This window comes from Neomonachus schauinslandi, chromosome 13 (assembly GCF_002201575.2).
Source record: "Neomonachus schauinslandi chromosome 13, ASM220157v2, whole genome shotgun sequence".
Classification (NCBI taxonomy): Eukaryota; Metazoa; Chordata; class Mammalia; order Carnivora; family Phocidae; genus Neomonachus; species Neomonachus schauinslandi.
The window spans coordinates 61,068,955-61,089,526 of record NC_058415.1 but is presented as its reverse complement, the minus strand read 5'-3'; the positions used below and the strand labels follow the sequence as shown (position 1 = coordinate 61,089,526).

The window sequence follows — 20,572 nt, the reverse complement described above, 5'->3', positions numbered from 1 at the left end:
CAAGGATCACAGGCTCTGATCTCCCCCAATGAACCCTGGGTGGCCAGGGTTTAGTGCATTCCAAAACGCAGTCACACCCATTTCCTCATTGGGCTCCCACGACAAAAGCTGGGATGATGTACCCATATTAGAATCAAGAAACAGAGTCTTGGAGAGATGAAGTGACCAGCCAGAGGTCATGCATCTCCAGAGTGGTGTAGCCCACACTTGAAATCCCTGAGTCTACCTCTCAGTACTGTATCAAAACTTACTTTTTGGTGTGCCTTAACAATGCAATTACCTTAACTTTCTTACTTGGGGCTGAAATATAGTCAAAATATGAACTGTGCAATCCTCTCGTGGCCCGGATTCTGAATCACTTTTCTTGACATTTTGGCCAAGAGGAGTGAATGCTTAGCAAACATTGGCAGGGATTGGGAGATAAAATACTTTGGTTTTTTCAGATCAGCCTAGAATGTTCCTAGAGGCGTGTCTTAACGTGTTTTACCATCAGTAGGTTTTGTTTTATTATCACCTTTAACTGAGAAGGCCTGAAACAGTGGAAAGGCCATGTGCTTTGAACTCAGACAGGCTTGGATTCAAATTCTACATCAGCTGCTTACTAGCTGTGTCACCCTGGGCAAATTACTTAACCTCTTAGAATCTAGGTAGTTTGTGAGGTTTAAAACAAGGTGTGTAAGCATCTGGCACCTACAAATTGTTGAATTAATCCCAGCATCTAGATACAGCCTAGCACCTAGTGGGTGCTCAATAAATTCCTATTTAATGAACCCACATGGTGATAGAACCAAGGTCATAATGTTCATGTCAAGAGTGGAAAGACAGGGCGCCTGGGTGGCTCAGTTGGTTGGGCGACTGCCTTCGGCTCAGGTCATGATCCTGGAGTCCCTGGATCAAGTCCCGCATAGGGCTCCCTGCTTGGCGGGGGGTCTGCTTCTCCCTCTGACCCTCCCCCCTCTCATGTGCTCTTTCTCATTCTCTCTCTCTCTCAAATAAATAAATAAAATCTTTAAAAAAAAAAAAAGCGGAAAGACAAATCTGGGCTAAGAGTTCTGGAATTCACACTCATCAGAGAAGACTGTGCCAGGAGACAGCCTCCCCGACCCCACCCCGTCTTCTGCCCCTTCACCCCCACTCCCAGCCAACTGGACATCTGTTGAGCCTCTGGATGTAGCCCATAGTTTCAGTTCCCCTTTAATGGCTGGGCTTGGGTGGTGACCAGGCTGGGAAAATCAGATAAAATAAGGCAAACCTGGAATTCCAGGCCAGGGAAGGCATTTTAGAGGTCATGTAGGTTATGGGTCATGTGTCCCCTCCCACACAGGCTGAGTGCTGTCTACTGGATCTCCAACACATGTCTTTTACTGTTCCCTTGATCTGTTTGTGCCTGGCTCTGTGCTAAGCACTGGGGCATGGAGCCAAATCATACCTGCCCCCAGGTTCTCCAACAGCTTACTGCGGGGATAAGGGAACTGAGGGAGACTGGCACACACAGTGAAATGTTCTGTAGAGACGCTAGGTCTGTACCAGCAAAGTGTGGTTCTACTGAGCGGAAGGGTCCACCCAGGAGGGAAGCACAGAGGAGGAGATGACATCTGAGGCCTGAAAAAGGGATTTGGTTTTCTACGAGCAGACAAGAGGGAGAAGGGTATTCCTGGCCACGAGAGCCCCATGGGCAAAGACAGGAAACATGATACAGCCCAGAGTGTCCTGGCCAATCACAGGAGCCTGGGGTACAGAGGGGCCCAAAAGTTGGAGTGGGAGAGCAGGGGCTGCAGCATAGGGCATTTGTGAGTTAGGCCTGGGAGCTTGGACTTTGTCCTGTGAGCTGTGGGAAATTGTCAAAGAGCTTTAAGCAAGGAAGCTCTGTGAGATTAAAATGTTTAGAAGGCTCAATGTGGCTGTGGGATAGAGAAAAACTTAGAAGGCAAGGCTGCTGGTCAGGGAGTCCATCAGGAGGTGATCGGGAGAGAATGGTGAGTGAGCTAGAGCTGTGACGGGGGAGGGAGATAAAATGGGGGTGACTAGGGATGTGAGGGAGGAGGAATGCAAGGGAGGAGTCAGGGTGGCTGACTGTCCAGCTGGGCCAGTCACGACTGAGGGAGGCCGTAGAACACCCACCCAGTAGACTCTTAAGTTCCAAGAGGATGGGACCATGACACGTACAGTAGGTGCTTAATATACACCTGTCCAGTGAATTAATAAAATGGGGCATTTGGGTATGGGCTGGAGCTTGTTAGCAAAAGGTCATGGTGAAGGCCTGGGAGGGGCTGAGGGTCTCTCAGGGAGAGTTTATAGAATGAGAAGACTGGTGGGCAACATTTTATTTTATCTTACGTGGTACCTCTCTGACAGGCCTAGGGCCTCTTTCATGGAGCCCCCTGGCCTCGTGCACACCTTACCTGTGGACCACTCAGAAGGGGGAGCCTGCCCTGATTGCCCCATAGCCTGCCGCCTGCCGCTGTTCTCACATGGCCTTGTAGGCAGCTCTGTGAGGCTTACCATCCACTCCCAGCCAGCTGCCTGGCTTCCTTGGCCCAACTGATCCCAGGCCTTCTCTAGGTAAGCCACAGTCTCCGGGCCGTAAATGACCACAAAGCTCTGGTCCAAAGGGGGAGATCCACGTTCTGGGACCAGCTCCGCCACCACCTGCCTGAGCAACTTCGGAGCCTTAGTTCTCCATCTGTAGAAGGGCTGGTCCCTCCTAGAGGATCCAGCAACAGAATAGATGGGAAAGTAGGTATTTGGATCATCCAGGGAGACTAATGACCATCATCAACCATTGCCTTGTTTGGGGTACCTGAAGGGTGCCACTGTGTCGTTACTGTGTGCATATGGCTTTCCAATCGCCAGTCATATCCATGATTTTGGTGCATCCCCAAAACAGAGGAGGGTTTCTCTCCATTCCATAAAAAGTCAGTCTTTTAAGTTTCCTGGACCCAATTCCAACGTGGGACATGGAGGGTCCCCCTACCACTGCCCGCCCACACCACCAAGCAGTTCTCTCTCTCTTTCTCTAGGTAGGCTCCATGCTCAATGTAGGGCTCAAACTCACAACTCTGAGATCAAGAGTTGTGTGCTCTACCAACTGAGCCAGTCAGGCACCCCCAACTCAATTCTAACACTGTCTACCCAGAGACAGCCTCAGATTCCACAGGTTAAGGGGCTTAGTCCTATAAGACTTCTCCCACACCTTGCTTCAGATGCCAGTGGCAAGCTCCAGACTGTTACTTGTGTGCCTGACAACGAGCTACAGATTGGAGTTTCCAATGACCTCCTCCTTAAGTTCCATTAGTCTGCTAGAGCGGCTCCCAGAACTCAGGGAAACACTTACATTCACCAGTTTATTAAAGGATGTGAAAAAGGATACCAGTCAACAGGCTGATGAAGAGATGCACAGGGCAAGGTCTGGGGAAGGGCAGGAGTGTTCACGCCCTCTCCGGGTACGCCACTCTCCCCACATTTCCATGTTCACCAGCCCAGAAGCTCTCTCCAAACCCAGTCCTTTGGGTTTTTAGGGAGGCTTCATTACATAGTTATGTTGACTAAGTCGTTGGCCATTCTCCCATTCAGCCTCCAGCCCCTCTCCCCTCCTGGGAGGGAGGCGGATGGGACTGAAAGTTCCAAGCCTAATCACATGATTGATTCTCCTGGCACCCAGCACCCCCATCATTAGGTTACCTAAGGGCTTTCTAAGAGTTACCGTATTAAAACAACAAAAGTCATCTTTATCGCCCTTATCCCAGGAAATTCTAAGGGATTTAGGAGCTGTGAGCCAGAAACCATGGACAAAGATCAAATACATATGAAAAATATGCTTTTGGTCATTTGAATGACCAGATATATGTTTCTTACAAATCACCATATCACAGTCAGTTAAGACATTGAGATGTCGCAAAGGGAGATGGTAATGGTGCCAGCCCCCCCCCCACCACCAGGCCAGACTTTCAAAGTTCTCTCCCTGTCTCTTACCGCCCCCAAAGGCCCTTGTCCAGTGAGCCCGTTTTGAGCACCTGCAGTGCGTCAGCTACTGTGCTGAGCGCTTCACCTTCCTTACCTCATGGCATCCTCCTAACTGCCCCATGACAGGAGTGCTGTCGCCGTCCTAGCACAGATGAGGAAACTGAGCCCCAGAAAGGTTAAGGGACCTCAGGGTTTGGGGCCGATCCTGATTCTCTTCTGTGGCCAAGAAGCGGGTGGTGTTTCAGAGGTGGGCACCCATCGGCCGTGACAGTTTGTTTTGTTTTGTTTTTTTCTGGGAGGGAGAGAATTACCAAGCCTCCTGGGACCTTCCCGCGTCGCAGACCCAGTGCCACGTGAGGGCACAGGGCCATACCGATTAACCCTTGTGCTTCTCAGGCCGCCACCAAGCAAGTGATGCTGTACTGGCTGCAGCAGCTGCAGATGAAGCGCTGGGAGTTCCACAGCAGCCCGCCTGCGCCTCCCGCCGCCCCCGATGCCGCCCTGGCTGCCAACGGGCCCGCCCTGCGCCTCGAGCTAGGTACCCAGTGGGTTCGCCTCCTGCCCGCACCCCCAAGGCTCGTGGTGACCAAGCCTTGCCCCTCCTGTTGGGAGTGAGCGGGGGGAGCCTCTGCTAAAGAAGCAAAGAGCTAGGGGGGTGAGTCAGGATCAGTTAGGACACAGTGTAGCCTCGAGGGCAGGAATAGGGGCTCTGAGGCCAGGACGTCTGGCTTCAAATCCTAATCCTGTGCGCTTAGTCTTTCTGAGCTTCAGTTTCCTTCCGTATAAAATGAGCTTCATAAGTCATACCCACTTCTTAGGGTTATTATGAGAACTCAGTGAATCCATGCACCTGGAGTGGTTGAAACAAGGCCTGCACGTTGTCCGAGCTCAGGAAACGGCAGCTGCTAGTTCGATGACTGTTATGGGAAGTTCTGGAGAAACTCGCACAGGGTTGCTGTGAGGAAGGTTAGTGAGAAATGCAGCTATTGTTGCTGTTCTGACACGTAGGCTTTTGTGCTGCGAGTTGGGTAGAGCAGTGGTTTTATCCGTAGTGGTCCCGTAAGCAGAATCCTTCACCCCCACGTGGGCCGCAAAGGAAGTTTCTCGGTCCCAAGTCCTAGGACACCCTCAGCGTGGAGGAGTCCTGGAGATCATACCCTCCCACCCCACGCTGGGGCGTGGCTGGCAGTGTGCTTGGCAGGTTGAGAATCGGGACAGAGCACCCCCGCTGCCCCCGTAAGAGCTTGGAGACTTGTCACAGCTCCACGCTGCGGCGTGGTAACAGGGAGGCCAAAGAGGCCAGGGCACGACTTGTGGCCAGGCACCTCTAGACCTCTGTACCTGGGTGTTCTACCTGTGCCAGACCGAGCTCATCTGCCCTTGACCCTCTGCTCCCCCAGTTTCCTTCCCCCCTTGAAATGGCCCTTCACTTACCCGGTTGCTGCCGAACAGGGCGCCGCCCTCGCCCCTTGCCCCTTCGGCAGTCTCGGTGGTGAGCCAAGCCGGTCTGTCACCGTGCTGGCCGTGCCTGCCCTCCGGCCCCTGCTCGCTGCCAGTGCCCCGGGTCAGGCCCCAGCTCCTAGCGGGAAAGCCCCAGCAGCCTCCTCAGCCCTGGCCCGTGTCCCGTGTCGCGGCGGCCTGCCAACTCGGACCCATCCTCCCCACTGCGGCCCGAGTGGGCTTTCTGAAATGAGTGCTGGAGCCCCGTCCCCTCGCAAGGCCCCCCACCACGTCCCAGGCCCAGCTTTTCAGCACAATGCTCAGGGCTCGTCCTCTCTTGTCTCACCTCTGCCTGCTCCCCCCAATGCCCACCTCGTGCCGTGAGCTTCAGCAGCACCAGAAGCGTGTCTGCCTGGCAAATTCCTGCTTGTTCTTTATAGCCACGCTCCAGTGTTGCCTCCTGCTCTTGCCAGCCTCCCCTTGGAAGCCCCCCAGCACTCTGCCAGCTGGACTCTGTATGAGCCCTCAACACTTTGTTCACATGGTTCTAACAAGGCCTGTCACGTTGTGTTCTCATTATAGCATCCTTGTCAGTCTCTGCCCCCAGGGGCGGGGGCCATGTCTTTGTCACTTATGTCCCTGGTACCGGGTGCCCTGCCTGGTACATTGGATATTTGTGAGCGAATGCATTGGATTTTATTATTAAATGAGGAAGGGAACGTAAAACCCTTAGCCTAATGCCAGGCACATAGTAATTGCTCAATGCATAGTAGCTGTCCTAATAAGGTGGTTGTTACATGTGTACACGTACATAATAACGGCTGTTGTTTAGTGTTAATAATAATTATCAGTCATTTCCTCCAAGAACCTTCTGGGTGTTTCATGCTTGTAAGGGCTTTCTTTGGGGAAGGATTTGTTTGTGCTTCTGTACTTCCATTCCACCCCCCAGTCCCCATCTGCCAGAGAGCCAGACACCCTGGCTGAGTGCAGAACTGCAGCCTGAGTGAGCACAGTTGCTGGAGATCAGCCTCAGATTAGAAGCAACGAGACACTCTTCCTGATAACCGAATTCTTGTATGTCTGGAACTGAAATGGCTTTGGGATCCCACAGGTTCTTCTACTGTGCTGAACTCTTTCCAAGCTCTTGAATTCTGTGGCTTTGGTTTAGCACACCTAGTGGGCCTCTTCTGGGCCAGCCCCTGCTGGGGACATGGCGGGGAGGACGTTGTCCAAGGAGGACACTGGTGGGAGACGCAGGAAGCTGGGATGTGGGCTTCTCCTGAAGCCTTTCTCCTCCCACGGCAAGCCTTCACCCTCCCCGACCAGGTCCCTGCAAAACCTTCCCCAGCCCACCCAGAAAGACGTTTCTGGACTTGTGAGCAAGCTGGGAGGCCCTGGATTAGCTGTCTGGAGCAGGTTGCCCCACCTCCAGTCTCCACCCTTCCTGGGAGGAAGCAAAGCCTGCTCCTAGAGCAGTGAAAACCAACTGACTCACATCTGACTTTGAGTCACAGACATTTCATCTTGTAAGAAGTGTCCTATCACTGCTGTTGAGCAATCTGCAAGTGATGTTCGCTTCTCTACAGCTTTTAAACGTTTATACCTTTATTTTATGCTTTACCGAAACATTGGTCTCCACAAGAGCTGAGAAAGATCAAGGGCAAACCAATTTATAATTTATATGTTGCCCAAGTAGGACCCAATTTACATGAAATAGCACTCTTGTAAGTATATATTATCATAAAAATATGCATACCACTTACACTGTTATAACACTTTACACGCATCACGTTATCTAATCCTCACATCAATGTTATAAGGTAGTGTTGTTCCCATCTTACAGAAGAGGGAACTGAGGCCCACAGAGGCCAAGGGAGCTGTTCAAAGTCATAGAGCAAGGAAATGTCAGCACTGAAATTTGAACCCTAGTCTGCAGGCTCACAACCCTCTCCTCGTGCTGAGGAAGCACCTGCGGACAGGGCCCGGCCGGGATGTGACCTGCTGGCCCAGGCCCCTTTCACTGGGCAGTGACTTCCTCCTGGTGTTAGAGCAGTGCCTGCAGCTCAGGCACAGGGAGAATTACAAATAAATGCTGCCGAGAATTCCGTGTGTGGTCTGCTCACTGAGGGTATTTCTCCTCACTGAGGGTATGACCCAGACCAGAGCCTTGGGCAATCAGTTCTGTTTCCTGCAGGAAGTGCTGACCTTCACTGTGGCATCACCACCGTAGCTGTCCCTTGAAGACCTCCGTGCACTGGGGGCTGGTGCCTTCCGGGGGCAGCCCCTCCCTTCTTGGAACCGTCTGCCTGTCACAAAGCCTGCTCTGACAAGCCACATAGTTTTAGTGGCAAAGCAAGGAACTGTGAGTGCGCAGCTCGGCTGCCGGCTGTGTGACCCTGGCCACCAGAAGCCTTCTGAGCCACTGTTTCCTCCCTGGTGAATCCAACCAGCGGTGTCATTTACCGCCAAGGCTTAGTTGGTGTGACCTCAAAGGAGATTTAGGGCCACAGGTGGAAGTTAAAACAGATGTTGGCAGTTAGGGGAAGTACTTGCCAAGACATTAAAATCTGAGACACATTGTACATGTTTTTGCTCTGAATGAGGGAGAATAAAGATGGTTAAAGTATTGATAAACCAGAAGACCTTAATTATTTTGAATCAACTCAAAGTCTGGGTTAAAGACTACTTTTGAAAGATGCAAGTCCACAGAATGGGGCTTTATGGTTTTCTAAATATGTTCATATCCTTGATCTCTGCAAGAGACAGGGTGGGGAGTATCCTTCCCATTTTAAAAATGTGGAACCTGAGGCTGGAAGAGAAAATGTGATTTCCAGCCTGGTCATAGCACCCTTCCAACAGAACCATGATTTGGCTTCAGGTCTTCCAACTCCACAGCTGTAGGCCAGATTCCTTGGGGCTTCTGTTGAATCCCCCAGAGGGCCCTGTGGGTCCAGCCAGATGAGCTCCCCTCTTAGCACTCCCCTGCCCATTTGTCCTTCCGAGCCTTGTCTCCTCTGGTCCCTCCCAGCATCCTCAGCTCTGGGCCTGGAACCCCTTGCTGCTGCCTGTACTTACACACCCAGAAAGATCCTCCCTCACTTCTTCGGCAGGTCAAAATCCTTTCCTGCCCTCTAGGCCCTGCTCCAGTGCCCTTCCTCCAGGATCATGGAGGATCATGCCTATTCCTTGTGTTCTTAAACATTCTTCATTAGCATCCTTTTAAACGGCTGAATAATACTCTGTTTTCTGAGGGCATCGTGATTTATTTAACCTCTCCCCAGATCTTTACTTCCAGTTTGAGGGAGTTATTTCCAGGTTGAGGCCAGACAGGGCCAGGATGAACCTCTTGGCTCATAAAGTTTTATCTGCATCAGATAACTTTTTTAGGATGGATTCTCAGAGGTAGAAGTATCTGCAGTTCTGCATATTTTAACGGAGTCTTCAGGAAGACTTTCTCAGCAAGATGCATCATTTTCCTGGGAGAACATATGATGAAAAGCCTGCCTCTTTGGCTGCTCTTAACCTACAAGGAAGGCTTGCTCGGGCAGCCCCCGACTCCCACCTGGGAGCTAAGCCTGTAGCACCTCTGTCTAGTGTGTCCAAGTGCAGTGACCCAAGTGGATGACTGCCCTTTTCTTCTTTCCCCAGAGCAAGAGGAGGCAGAGCTGGAGGACTTCCTGTGCCCTGTGCGAACGCCCCCCGGGCTTGTGGGTGTGGCGGCTGCCTTGCAGCCCGTGCCTGCCATGCCCTTGGCCCTTCAGAACATTTCCCTCAAGCATCTTGGAACTGAAATACAGTAAGTACGGTGGGACTGAGGGGCTGGCCAGGCTGCACACAGCCCCTTCTTTGGAGCTTACAATGATCTGGTGTGATCCCTGCAGGGAGGTGGGCCTGGGGAGAAGGTTAGGGGCTTCATTTTTAATTCATCACATCATTACTTTAAAATACTACATTTGTTGGGCGCCTGGGTGGCTCAGTCGTTCAGCGTCTGCCTTCGGCTCAGGTCATGATCCCGGAGTCCCGGGATCGAGTCCCACATCGGGCTCCCTGCTCGGCAGGAGGCCTGCTTCTCCCTCTCCCACTCCCCCTGCTTGTGTTCCTGCTGTTGCTCTCTCTGTCAAATAAACAAACAAACAAACAAATATTACATTTGTTCTAACTTTTTTTTTTTTTTTAAAGATTTTATTTATTTATTTGACAGAGAGAGACACAGCGACAGAGGGAACACAGGCAGCGGGAGTGGGAGAGGGAGAAGCAGGCTTCCCGCCGAGCAGGGAGCCCGATGCGGGGCTCGATCCCAGGACCCTGGGATCATGACCTGAGCCGAAGGCAGACGCTTAACGACTGAGCCACCCAGGCGCCCCTTGTTCTAACTTTTTAAAGTAGTGCATATTCTTTTTTTTTTTTTTTTTAAGATTTTATTTATTTGAGGGGCGCCTGGGTGGCTTAGTCGTTAAGCGCCTGCCTTCAGCTCAGCTCCTGATCCCAGGGTCCTGGATCGAGCCCCGCACTGGGCTCCCTGCTCGGCGGGAAGCCTGCTTCTCCCTCTCCCACTCCCCCCTGCTTGTGTACCTGCTCTCGCTGTGTCTCTCTCTGTCAAATAAATAAATAAAATCTTTTTTTTAAAGATCTTATTTGAGAGAGAGAGCGAGAGAGAGTGGAGTGAGGGGCAGAGGGAGAAGCAGACTCCCCGCTGAGCAGGGAGCCCAATGCGGGACTTGATCCTGGGACTCCAGGATCATGACCTGAGCCAAGGGCAGATGCTTAACCGACTGAGCCACCCAGGCACCCCAAAGTAGTGCATATTCTTTGTAGGAAATTAGAAACATCTCGAAAGGTACAGATTTTCAATTACCCATGATCCTATCACCCAGAGAGCATTCTTAGCATTTGGTATATCTCTTTCCTCTGCATTTTCTATATACATATATGCATATCTGAGATCATACTGAATGTAACGTGATAATGGCATCACAAGTGTCTTCATATGGGAAACACATTAGATTATTCACTTTTTTTTCCAGAGTGACTGTATGCAACCCACTTTTTAAAAATTTTTTTACGTAAGTTTTATTTTATTTTCATCGTGTTAGGTGTACTCTTAAATCTCCATCACCTATTTCACCCATTCCCCCACCCAGCTCCCTTCTGGCAACCACCAGTTTGTTCTCTATAGTTAAGAGTCTTTTTCTTGATAGCAGGAGGGGAAGAATGAAGGGGGGGACATCTGAGGGGGAGACGAACCATGAGAGACGATGGACTCTGAAAAACAAACTGAGGGTTCTAGAGGGGAGGGGAATGGGGGGGGGATGGGTTAGCCGGTGATGGATATTAAAGAGGGCACGTTCTGCATGGAGCACTGGGTGTTATGCACAAACAGTCATGGAACACTACATCAAAAACTAATGATGTAATGTATGGTGATTAACATAACAATAAAAAATTTTTTTAAAAAGAGTCTTTTTCTTGGTTTGTCTCTCCTCTCTCTCTCTCTTTTTTTCCTTTGTTCATTTGTTTTGTTCCTTAAATTCCACATATGAATGAGATCATATGGTATCTGTCTTTCTCTTATGACTTAGCATTATATTCTCTAGCTCCATCCATGTTGTTGCAAATGGCAAGCTTTCATTCTTCTTTTTTTTTTTTTTTTAAGCTTTCATTCTTCTTATGGCTGAGTAATATTCCATTGTGTATATATACCACACCTTCTTAATCCATTCATCTGTCAATGGACACTTGGTCTGCTTCGATAATTTGGCTATTGTAAATAATGCTACAATAAACATAGAGGTGCATGTATCCCTTTGAAATAGAGTTTTTGTATTTTTTGGGTAAATACCCAGTAGTGTGATTGCTAGATTGTAGGGTAGTTCTATTTTTAGTTTTTTGAGGAACCTCATTACTGTTTTCCAGAGTAGCTGCACCAGATCGCATTCCCACCAATGGTGCAGGAGGGTTCCATTTTCTCCACATCCTTACCGACACTTGTTGTTTCTGTGTTGTTAATTTTAGCCATTCTGACAGGTGTGAGGTGATATCTCATTGTAGTTTTGGTTTGCATTTCCCTGATGATAAGTGATGTTGAACATCTTTTCATGTGTCTATTGGCCATCTGGATGTCTTCTTTGAAGAAATGTCTGTTCGTGTCTTCTGCCATTTTTAATAGGATTATTTGGTTTGGGGTGTTGAGTGGTATCAGTTCTTTATATATTTGGGATACTAATCCTTTACTGGATATGTCATTTGCAAATATCTTCTCCCATTCAGTTGGTTGCCTTTTAGCTTTGTTGATTGTTTCCTTCACAGTGCCGCTTTTCATCTTGATGTAGTCCCAATAGTCTATTTTTGCTCTGTTTCCCCTGCTTCAGGAGGCATATCTAGAAAAATTTGCTACAGCCAATGTAAGAGAAATTACTGCTGTGCTCTCTTCAAGGATTTTTATGGTTTAAGGTCTCACATTTAGATCTTTAATCCAGTGATCCAGTTTCACTCTTTGGCATGTAGCTGTCCAGTTTTCCCAACGCTATTTGTTGAAGAGAATGTCTTTCCCATTGCATATTCATTCCTCTTTTGTCGAAGATTAATTGACCATAAAACTGTGTGTTTATTTCTGGCTTTTCTATTCTATTCCATTGATCTATGTGTCCATTTTTTTGCCAGTATCATACTGTTTTAATTACTACCACTTTATAATATAACTTGAAACCTGGAATTGTGATGCCTCTAGTTTTGTTTTTCTTTTTTAAAATTCACTTTTAACGTGTGTAACTTACTGTACATTGATCATATCTCAGCTACTTTTTCATTTGTTTTTCATTATTTATACAATTTCCCACTAGTAAGATTTGTTTTAAATAGTTCATAAGAAGATAGCAGTATGTCCTGAGCTTTGGAGGCAGACTGCCTGGACTTGTATCAGAGGTCCACCAGTCAGGGGCTGTGCTGCCCGTGGCAACTTGTTTGATTTCTCTGTGCTTCATTTAAATTGTTAGAGATGTAAATACAGTAGTGCCTGTGGGTCAATGCATGCAAAGTACTTTAAAACTGTGCTTGGCAATGGTATAAGCACTTTATAAATACTGTCTGGTGCTACTGTCATTAATCTAACTGAAGAAAAGGAAGCTCTTGGGAATTCAAATGGTACCCAATTCTGATCCTGTTGTGGTGCTTATTTTCTGCGTGGACTTCAGATAGACTGGGACCTCTTAAGGAGCAGCTTAGATTATTCCCTGGACTTGGATTAGAGATCCCTGGCTCTGTGTGACTCAGACACAGCATTTCCCTGCTGGCCTCAGTGTTTGAATTCCCTCAGGTAGCTAGAAGGGTGGTGATGCTGTTTCCAGGAGAGAAGCAGGTTTTAGAGAAAAGACGATGAGTGTCCTCTAAGGCCTGCTGGCCCATGAGGCATTTGGATGGAGGGGCCTGGAACTCAGGAGAGTAATCTGAGCTGGAGGGAGAGACTTGGGGGGTGTCAGGCATGGGTGAGCCCCCCAGGGTGAGTGGACAAGGAGGGTGCCCTGCAGGGGATCTTCCCTCAGGGGGAGCTGGAGGGAACTGGGTGCATTGGGAGCCTGCTGTGGGGGTGAAGGGGCTGAGAAATCCAGCCATCCAGCCAGGATATATCCAGTGTGGTCTCACCAAGCTTAAGCCAGGTTTGTGCCTGATAAAGGCTACAAACAGAAGTGGGAGAGAGAACATGCAGAGAGAGAAAGGAAGGAAGTTTCAGAGGATCAGTTGGTTACTTCCCTCCTGACATTTGTAATAATCCACAGAAAATGTGAGGGAAAAGTGCAAGAAGTGGGCTACTTGCCCTGGGCTGCTGAGAGCCCTGGTAGGATCGGGGGTTGTTCTTGTCTCCTGCACCCTGGGCCCTGGCTGGTCTTAGAGCCTGGGTCATACTCTGGGGAAGGGAGTAGGAGTGCTTCTAGAGCACTGTGCTAGGTTCTTTGCACCATCACAAAGTTGTCTGGACAAACCTGTAAGGTAGTGTCATAACATTTTAGCTCTTAGGGCATAGAGTCAGACGTCCGGGTCTGATGCTGTCTCCCCACTTACTAGCTCTGTGGCTTTGGCTACTTATCCTTTCTGAATCTCTATTCTCTTCTGTGTACAATGGAGGTGATACTAAGACTCACTTCACTGGGCTCTTGTGAGGATTGAATGAGTTGAATGACTAGTGTCATCTTAGTGCCTGACCCATGGAAGGGCCCAGTCACTGTCTGTTGTGGACATGTTCTTCATCCTCATTGCAGATCAGGAAACCCAGGCTCAGGGAGGTTAAATGGCTTGCCCAAGGTTATCTTTCCAGAGCAAGTCTTTATGACCACTTCCCTGACACTAACCAGGCCTTTCAGACTTAGAGCTAATCCTACCCAGAAAATGACCTATGATCTGCTCCATACAAGGTCAATAAATTTATGAAGTGGAGATACCTCTTCCAGTGTAATAGTTTGGCTGGTAGTGGCCCGTTGGGTTGTGTCAGTAGTGAGTGAGCACCCTGTCCCCAGAGGAGATGTGTGCTAGAGCTTAGGAGGCCCTTTGCTACCCTGGAGTTGGGGTTTCTATACCCTGCCCTACCCCAGGGATGACTGCTTGTGAGCCCCTGGCATTAGGGAGGCTGTACTTCCTGGGCAAGAGGAAGCAGAGGCAGCAAAGATGGTCACCCCATGCAGCCAGCACCTCTAGTATAAGAATGTGTTCCTCTCCAGCTGTGTGCCTGTGATTTGTGAGATCCATTAACAGGGCTCAGCACAGGATCCAGCACAAAGTGGTACTCAGTAAGTAGTGCTCTTCATGACCACCATTTTCTTTTTCATATGACCACTACCCTTTTATCTGTGGATGGGGAAAGTAAGAACTGGGAAGGGGAAGTGACTAGCCCGAGGAGTCCAAGGCTCCATACAGTAGGATCTTAATAATAACAGAGCAAAAGGAGCCAGAAACCAAATTTCAAAGTCAAGTGTTGGAAATGCTGAGTTCTAATTTCTTCTCTGTTCTTTATTTAAGAGATCCATTTTGCCATCCATCAGTCAGCTATACTCTTCATTAAAGTACAATCTTATTTCTTATTCTGGACCCAACTATGCCAAAAAACTGGATTTTGTTTTAAAAACAAATTTCAGATCAAATCATGGTTCTTTGAAAAGATCAACAAAATTGACAACCCTCTAGTCAGACAGACCGAGAAAAGACATGAGATTCACATTACTGAAGTCAGGATCAAAAGTTGGAATGTTACTACCAGCCTTACAGAAATACAGAAGATTTATAAAGGAGTACTATGAACAATTCTGTGCCAACAGATTAGATAACGTAGAGGACATGGACAAATTCCTAGAAAGACACAAATTACCAAAACTGACGCAAGAAGAAAGAGAAAATCTGAGTAGACCTGTGACATGTAAAGTGATTAAATTAATAAAAAACCTACCCCTCCCCCCCAAAAAAACCCCAAACAAACACACAAACAAAAACCTAGGACCAGCTAACTTCCCTGGTGGATTCTACCAAATATTTAAAAAAAAATTAATACCAATTCTTCACAAAATCTTCCCCCTAAAAAAGAAGATGAGGAAATACTTCCCCATTCATTCTAGAAGGCCAATGTTATCTTGACACCAAAACCAAACAAAAATATCACAAGAACCTGGAGCCTTCACCTAGAATGTCCTTGTGTGGTTTTGGCAGCAGGCCTGTTTTTTTTCCTAACTCACCTCTTCACAGGACTCCCAGCTGTATGCGAGAATTTCAATTTCAACTCTGCAGTTTGTATGGGTCCAAAATTGCTTTCTTTCCTCTCTTGCATTCTAGGTCTCTGGTATCAACTGTTGATCTATGATCACAAAATCAATCAGTCAATCAATCAATCAATCTTGTAGCTGTGTGTGGTGATGGATGTTAACTAGACGTAGTGTGGTGATCATTTCACACTATGTTGAATAAATATGTTGTACACCTGAAATGAATATGTTATGTGTTAGTTATATCTCAATTTAAAAAAAACAGACAGTTGACCCCAGAACAAACTCATGTCCTAAGTCAACTTTCATAGTGATAATGCTGCAGACACACATTTCAAAATTCAGTGTCATATAATAAGCATTTATTTCTCACACATCTGGATTCAGCTGATATAGACTAGGTTCACTTCACATTACTGGTAAGATCTAGGTCTGCTCCTCGTATTCCTCATCTTCCATGGACCAGCAGCTGCCTGGGGCAAGTTCTTCAAGAGGGCAAGCTCTGGGGGCACCTTGCTCAGTTGGTTAAGCATCTGTTTTCAGCTCAGGTCATGATCCCAGGGTCCTGGGATCGAGCCCCACATCAGACTCCCTACTCAGCAGGAAGTCTGCTTCTCCCCCTCCCCCTGCCTGCCACTCCCCCTGCTTGTGCTCGCAAGCTCTCTCTCTCTCTCTGTCAAATAAATAAAATCTAAAAAAAAAGAAAAAAAGAGGCAAGCTCTGTATGCAAGGACATTTTAAGCCTATGTTTACATCACATCTGCTAACATCGCTCTGGACAAAGCAAATCCCATGGCCATGCCCACGCCAAGAGAGGAGGTACTCTGCTCCTGAGGAGGTGGTGGGAAAGTAGTAAATATTTGCTAAGGAGTAGTCCAGTCTACACATTCACCTTCCCACTTGAAGTTCACCTTTTCATGTTTAGTCCCCAGGAATTTCCCTTCCTTTCCTGAATTCAGCTCAATACTTTTGAAACATGTTTGGTATTCATCTAGCATCTAGGTGTTTGTGAATAAGGGTTTTTCAGGGTAATTTCCCACTATACTGCTAGAAGTATACATTGCACATAGGGATGATATAGCAAAGCTAGGACTCCATCACGGATCTGTAGACCTTCACGTCCCCTTCTCTTTTTTCATTTTTTTTTTAAAGATTTTATTTATTTGAGAGAGAGAACACAAGCTGGGGGGAGGGACAGAGAGGGAGGAGCAGACTCCCTGCAGAGCAGGGAGTCTAATGCGGGGCTCAATCCCAGGATCCTGGGATCATGACCTGAGCTGAAGGCAGACACTTAACTGACTGAGCCACCCAGGCACCCCTCCCCTTCTCTTTTAACCACACTATTGCTGCCTCTTAAGTAAATGACCTCTGCATTGTTTTTCAAACTGTTGACCACCATCACAGTAAGAAATACATTTTATTTTATAGCTCAGTGCACATATATATAATTTAGAAAGTATTAATCCTTTCTAAGTGGGGTACATTTTGATATTTTCCATTCTATATTTTATTTTATTTATTTAAATTCAATTAGCCAACATATAGTACATCATTAGTTTCCGATGTAGTGTTCAGTAATTCATCAGTTGCTTTTAACACCCAGTGCTCATCACATCACATGCCCTCCTTAAATCCCATCACCCAATTACCCCATCCCCCCACCCACCTCCCCTCCAGCAACCCTCAGTTTGTTTCCTATAGTTAAGAGTCTCTCATGTTTTTTTTCCCTCTCTGATGACTTCCCATTCAGTTTTCCCTCTCTTCCCCTAAGATCTTTTGTACTATTTCTTATATTCCACGTATGTGTGAAACCATATGATAATTGTCTTTCTCAGATTGACTTATTTCATTAGCATAATACCCTATAGTTCCATCCATGTCGATGTAAATGGTAACTATTCATCCTTTCTGATGGCTGAGTATTATTCCATTGTATATATATACCACATCTTCTTTGTCCATTCATCTGTTGATGGACATCTTGGCTCTTTCCACAGTTTAGCTATTGTGGACATTGCCACTATGAACATCGGGGTGCAGGTGCCTCTTCAGATCAATATATTTGTATCTTTGGGGTAAATACCTAGTAGTGCAATTGCTGGGTTGTAGGGTAGTTCTATTTTTAACTTCTTGAGGAACCTCCATACTGTTTTCCAGAGTGGCTGTACCAGCCTTCATCCCCACCAACAGTGTAAGAGGGTTCCCCTTTCTCCACATCCTGGCCAACATTTATTGTTTCCTGTCTTGTTAATTTTAGGCATTCTGACTGGTGTGAGGTGGTATCTCATTGTGGTTTTGATTTGTATTTCCCTGATGCCAAGTGATGTCCGACATTTTTTCATGTGTCTGTTGGCCATTTGCATGTCTTCTTTGGAGAAATGTCTGTTCATGTCTTCTGCCCATTTCTGGACTGGATTATTTGTTTTTTGGGTGTTGAGTTTGACAAGCTCTTTATAGATCTTGGATATTATTCCTTTATCTGATATATTATTTGCAAATATCTTATCCCATTCCATACATTGCCTTTTAGTTTTGTTACTGTGTCCTTTGCTGTGCAGAAACTTCTTATCTTGATGGATCCCAATAGTTTGTTTTTGCTTTTGTTTCCCTTGACTTTGGAGACGTGTCAAGCAAGAAGTTGCTGCGGCCGAGGTTGAAGAGGTTGCTGCCTGTGTTCCCCTCAAGGATTTTGATGGATTCCTGTCTCACATTTAGGTCTTTCATCCATTTTGAGCTTATCTCTGTGTATGGTGTAAGAAAATGGTTCCGGTTTCATTCTTCTACATTTGGCTGTCCAATTTTCCCAGCACCATTTATTGAAGAGACTGTCCTTTTTCCATTGGATATTCTTTCCTGCTTTGTCGAAGATTAGTTGACCGTAAAGGGTCCATTTCTTGGTTCTCTATTCTGTTCCATTGATCTATGTGTCTGTTTTTGTGCCAGTACCATACTGTCTTGATGATGACAGCTTTGTAATAGAGCTTGAAGTCCGGCATTGTGATGCCACCAGCTTTGGTTTTCTTTTTCAACATTCCTCTGGCTATTCAGGATTTTTTCTGGTTCCATACAAATTTTAGGATTACTTGTTCTACCTCTGTGAAAAATGTCAATGGTATTTTGATATGGATTGATTGAATGTGTAAATTGCTCTGGGTAGCATAGACACTGTAACAATATTTATTCTTCCAATCCATGAGCATGGAATGTTTTTCCATCTCTTTGTGTCTTCCTCAATTTCTTTCATAAGTGTTCTGTAGTTTTTAGAGTACAGACCCTTTGCCCCTTCGGTTATTATTATTTATTATTATTCCTAGGTATCTTATGGGTTTTGGTGCATCCATTCCATATTTTAAATGCAGGTCACAGGGCACCTGGGTGGCGCAGTAGGTTAAGCGTCTGACTCTTGGTTTCAGCTCAGGTCGTGAGCTCCGCACTCAGCATGGGGTCTGCTTGAGATTCTCTCTCCCTCTCCCTCTGCCCCTCCTGCTTGTATGTGTGCGCACTCTCACTCTCTCTAAAATAAATAAATAAATAAATATTTTAAATAATGAAATAAGTTCTGGTCATGATACTAAACTGATTTTACAACCTACCAATGGTTCACAACCTGCAGTTTGAAAAACACTGACCTAGTGAACTCCTTTAATCATCTTCTCTTCCTCATTATTAATTCTGGAATATGTCTACTTTTATCTCTTTGCAAAGGGAAAATAAACTTTTCCTTGTCCTTTCATCCAACTCATTATGAATTTCTCTGTGGTCTGTGGCCCTAAGCCAGCCTTTGGTGCTACCTAGTTCCTTCCTACAAACCCAACATACAATGAGCCTGCACTCTGGGCATGTGTGGCCCAGTGCCAGGGGCCAACAGGCATGCAGGCAGGTTAGTGCCCAGCTCTTGAAGAAACGATACCATTATTCAGCCTAGACAAGTACTTGGTCAAAGGGTAGCCCATTGACAAAGTTCAGTAAGCTCCTTGGAGGCCATGAGCTGATTAGTGAAGGCCTCAAGGAAAACAGATCTGAATGGGCAACGGAAGCAAGGGGAGAAGGATCCAGGGTTTGGAGCTTTCCTCAGCAGAAGTAGGGAGGCACCAATGATTTTTGAGCCAAGTAGATACAAAACCAGATGAAGGTTTCAGGAAAGTTAGTTTGGCAAGTCCACTCAGCCTTCGTTCAGCACATATACTGTAAGTGCCCTCTATGTTGCAGGTGCCGTGCTACACATTCAGAGTATTTTGGTGAACAAAACAGGCAAATATCGCTGCACTCAAGAGAACTTACACTCCAAGGGGCGCCTGGGTGGCTCAGTTCGTTAAGCATCTGCCTTCAGCTCAGGTCATGATCCCAGGGTCATGGGATCGAGACCTATGTCAGGCTCCCTGCTCAGTGGGGAGCCTGCTTCTCCCTGCCCCTCTGCCTACCACTCCCCCTGCTTGTGCTCTCTCTCTCTGTCAAATAAATAAATAAAATATTTAAAAAAAAAAAAAAAGAACTTACACTCCAGCAGTGGGGCTGGGGGCAGGGGAATCAAGCTTGTATTGTTTATTAGCAATAGCATGTGTGGAAGGTGGTAAGTACGAGGAGAAAATGAAAAGGAGAGGGTGAGGGGGTGGGGAGTGGCTCGGGTGGGATGCATCTTGCAGGGAGCCTGGAGTCCAGCAGACTGCTCGGGGCATGGCTGGGGGTGAGGAAGTGGCCTGAGCCCCAGCAGTGGCAGCAGGGAGAGCCGAGGGGCAGGAGGGCAACCTCATGCTCCTGTTTTCCTTTCAGAAACACAATGTACAATATTCGGGGCAACAGGCAGGCCCAAGGAACAGGCCACCAACTTCCAGGGGAAGATCCTCCACTGAGCGCGGAACCTTGGAGGACGGAGCAGCCCCTACCCTCTGACCCTGGCGCCCCAGGTGAGCTCTGCTTGGGTTTGGGCTGTCCTCAGAGACCAAGCGAGCGCCCTCTTTATCCTCCCCAGAGATCAGCATTTATGCTTTTTGTTTCTAACCTGAAACTCTCCAGGTCACTCCTCCTGGTTTCTATGGGTCTAGTAGCAATGGCTCCTTTTTTTACTAATATTATTGTGGTAAAATACATTTGAAATTTACCATTTTAACCAACTGTAAATGCACAATTCAGTGGCATGAAGCACGTTCACAGTGGTGTTCAACCATCACCACCATCCTCACCAGTAATTCTTTCTCGTCTTCCCAAACTGATGCTCTTAGCAATGACTCCTGAAGTAATAAAAGAAAATATATCTCACTTTTTCTTTCTTACTTTTTTTTTAATTTATAAGGAAAAGATATAAAAATGCCGCCCTGGGGTGATTAAAATCAGATCTGCCTGAAGAAGCAGAGCAAGTGACCTTTAGGTGTCCATCCAGCTATTCCATAGAACTTTACTGTTTCACTAAATGTGAGTGGCCCACAACATTG

General features: G+C 47.0%; 1 protein-coding gene across 2 annotated transcripts in view; it reads left to right on the top strand.

Moving 5' to 3' along the window:
• Positions 1-20,572, top strand: part of TBC1D2 (TBC1 domain family member 2) — a 51,502-nt gene that overhangs the window by 631 nt on the left and 30,299 nt on the right. For both annotated transcript variants that reach the window (XM_044920518.1, XM_021691336.1), the window contains exons 2-4: positions 4,360-4,501; positions 9,052-9,199; positions 19,914-20,047. In XM_044920518.1, coding sequence (XP_044776453.1) covers positions 4,360-4,501; positions 9,052-9,199; positions 19,914-20,047 — 424 coding nt within the window. The remainder of the gene's footprint in view (positions 1-4,359; positions 4,502-9,051; positions 9,200-19,913; positions 20,048-20,572) is intronic.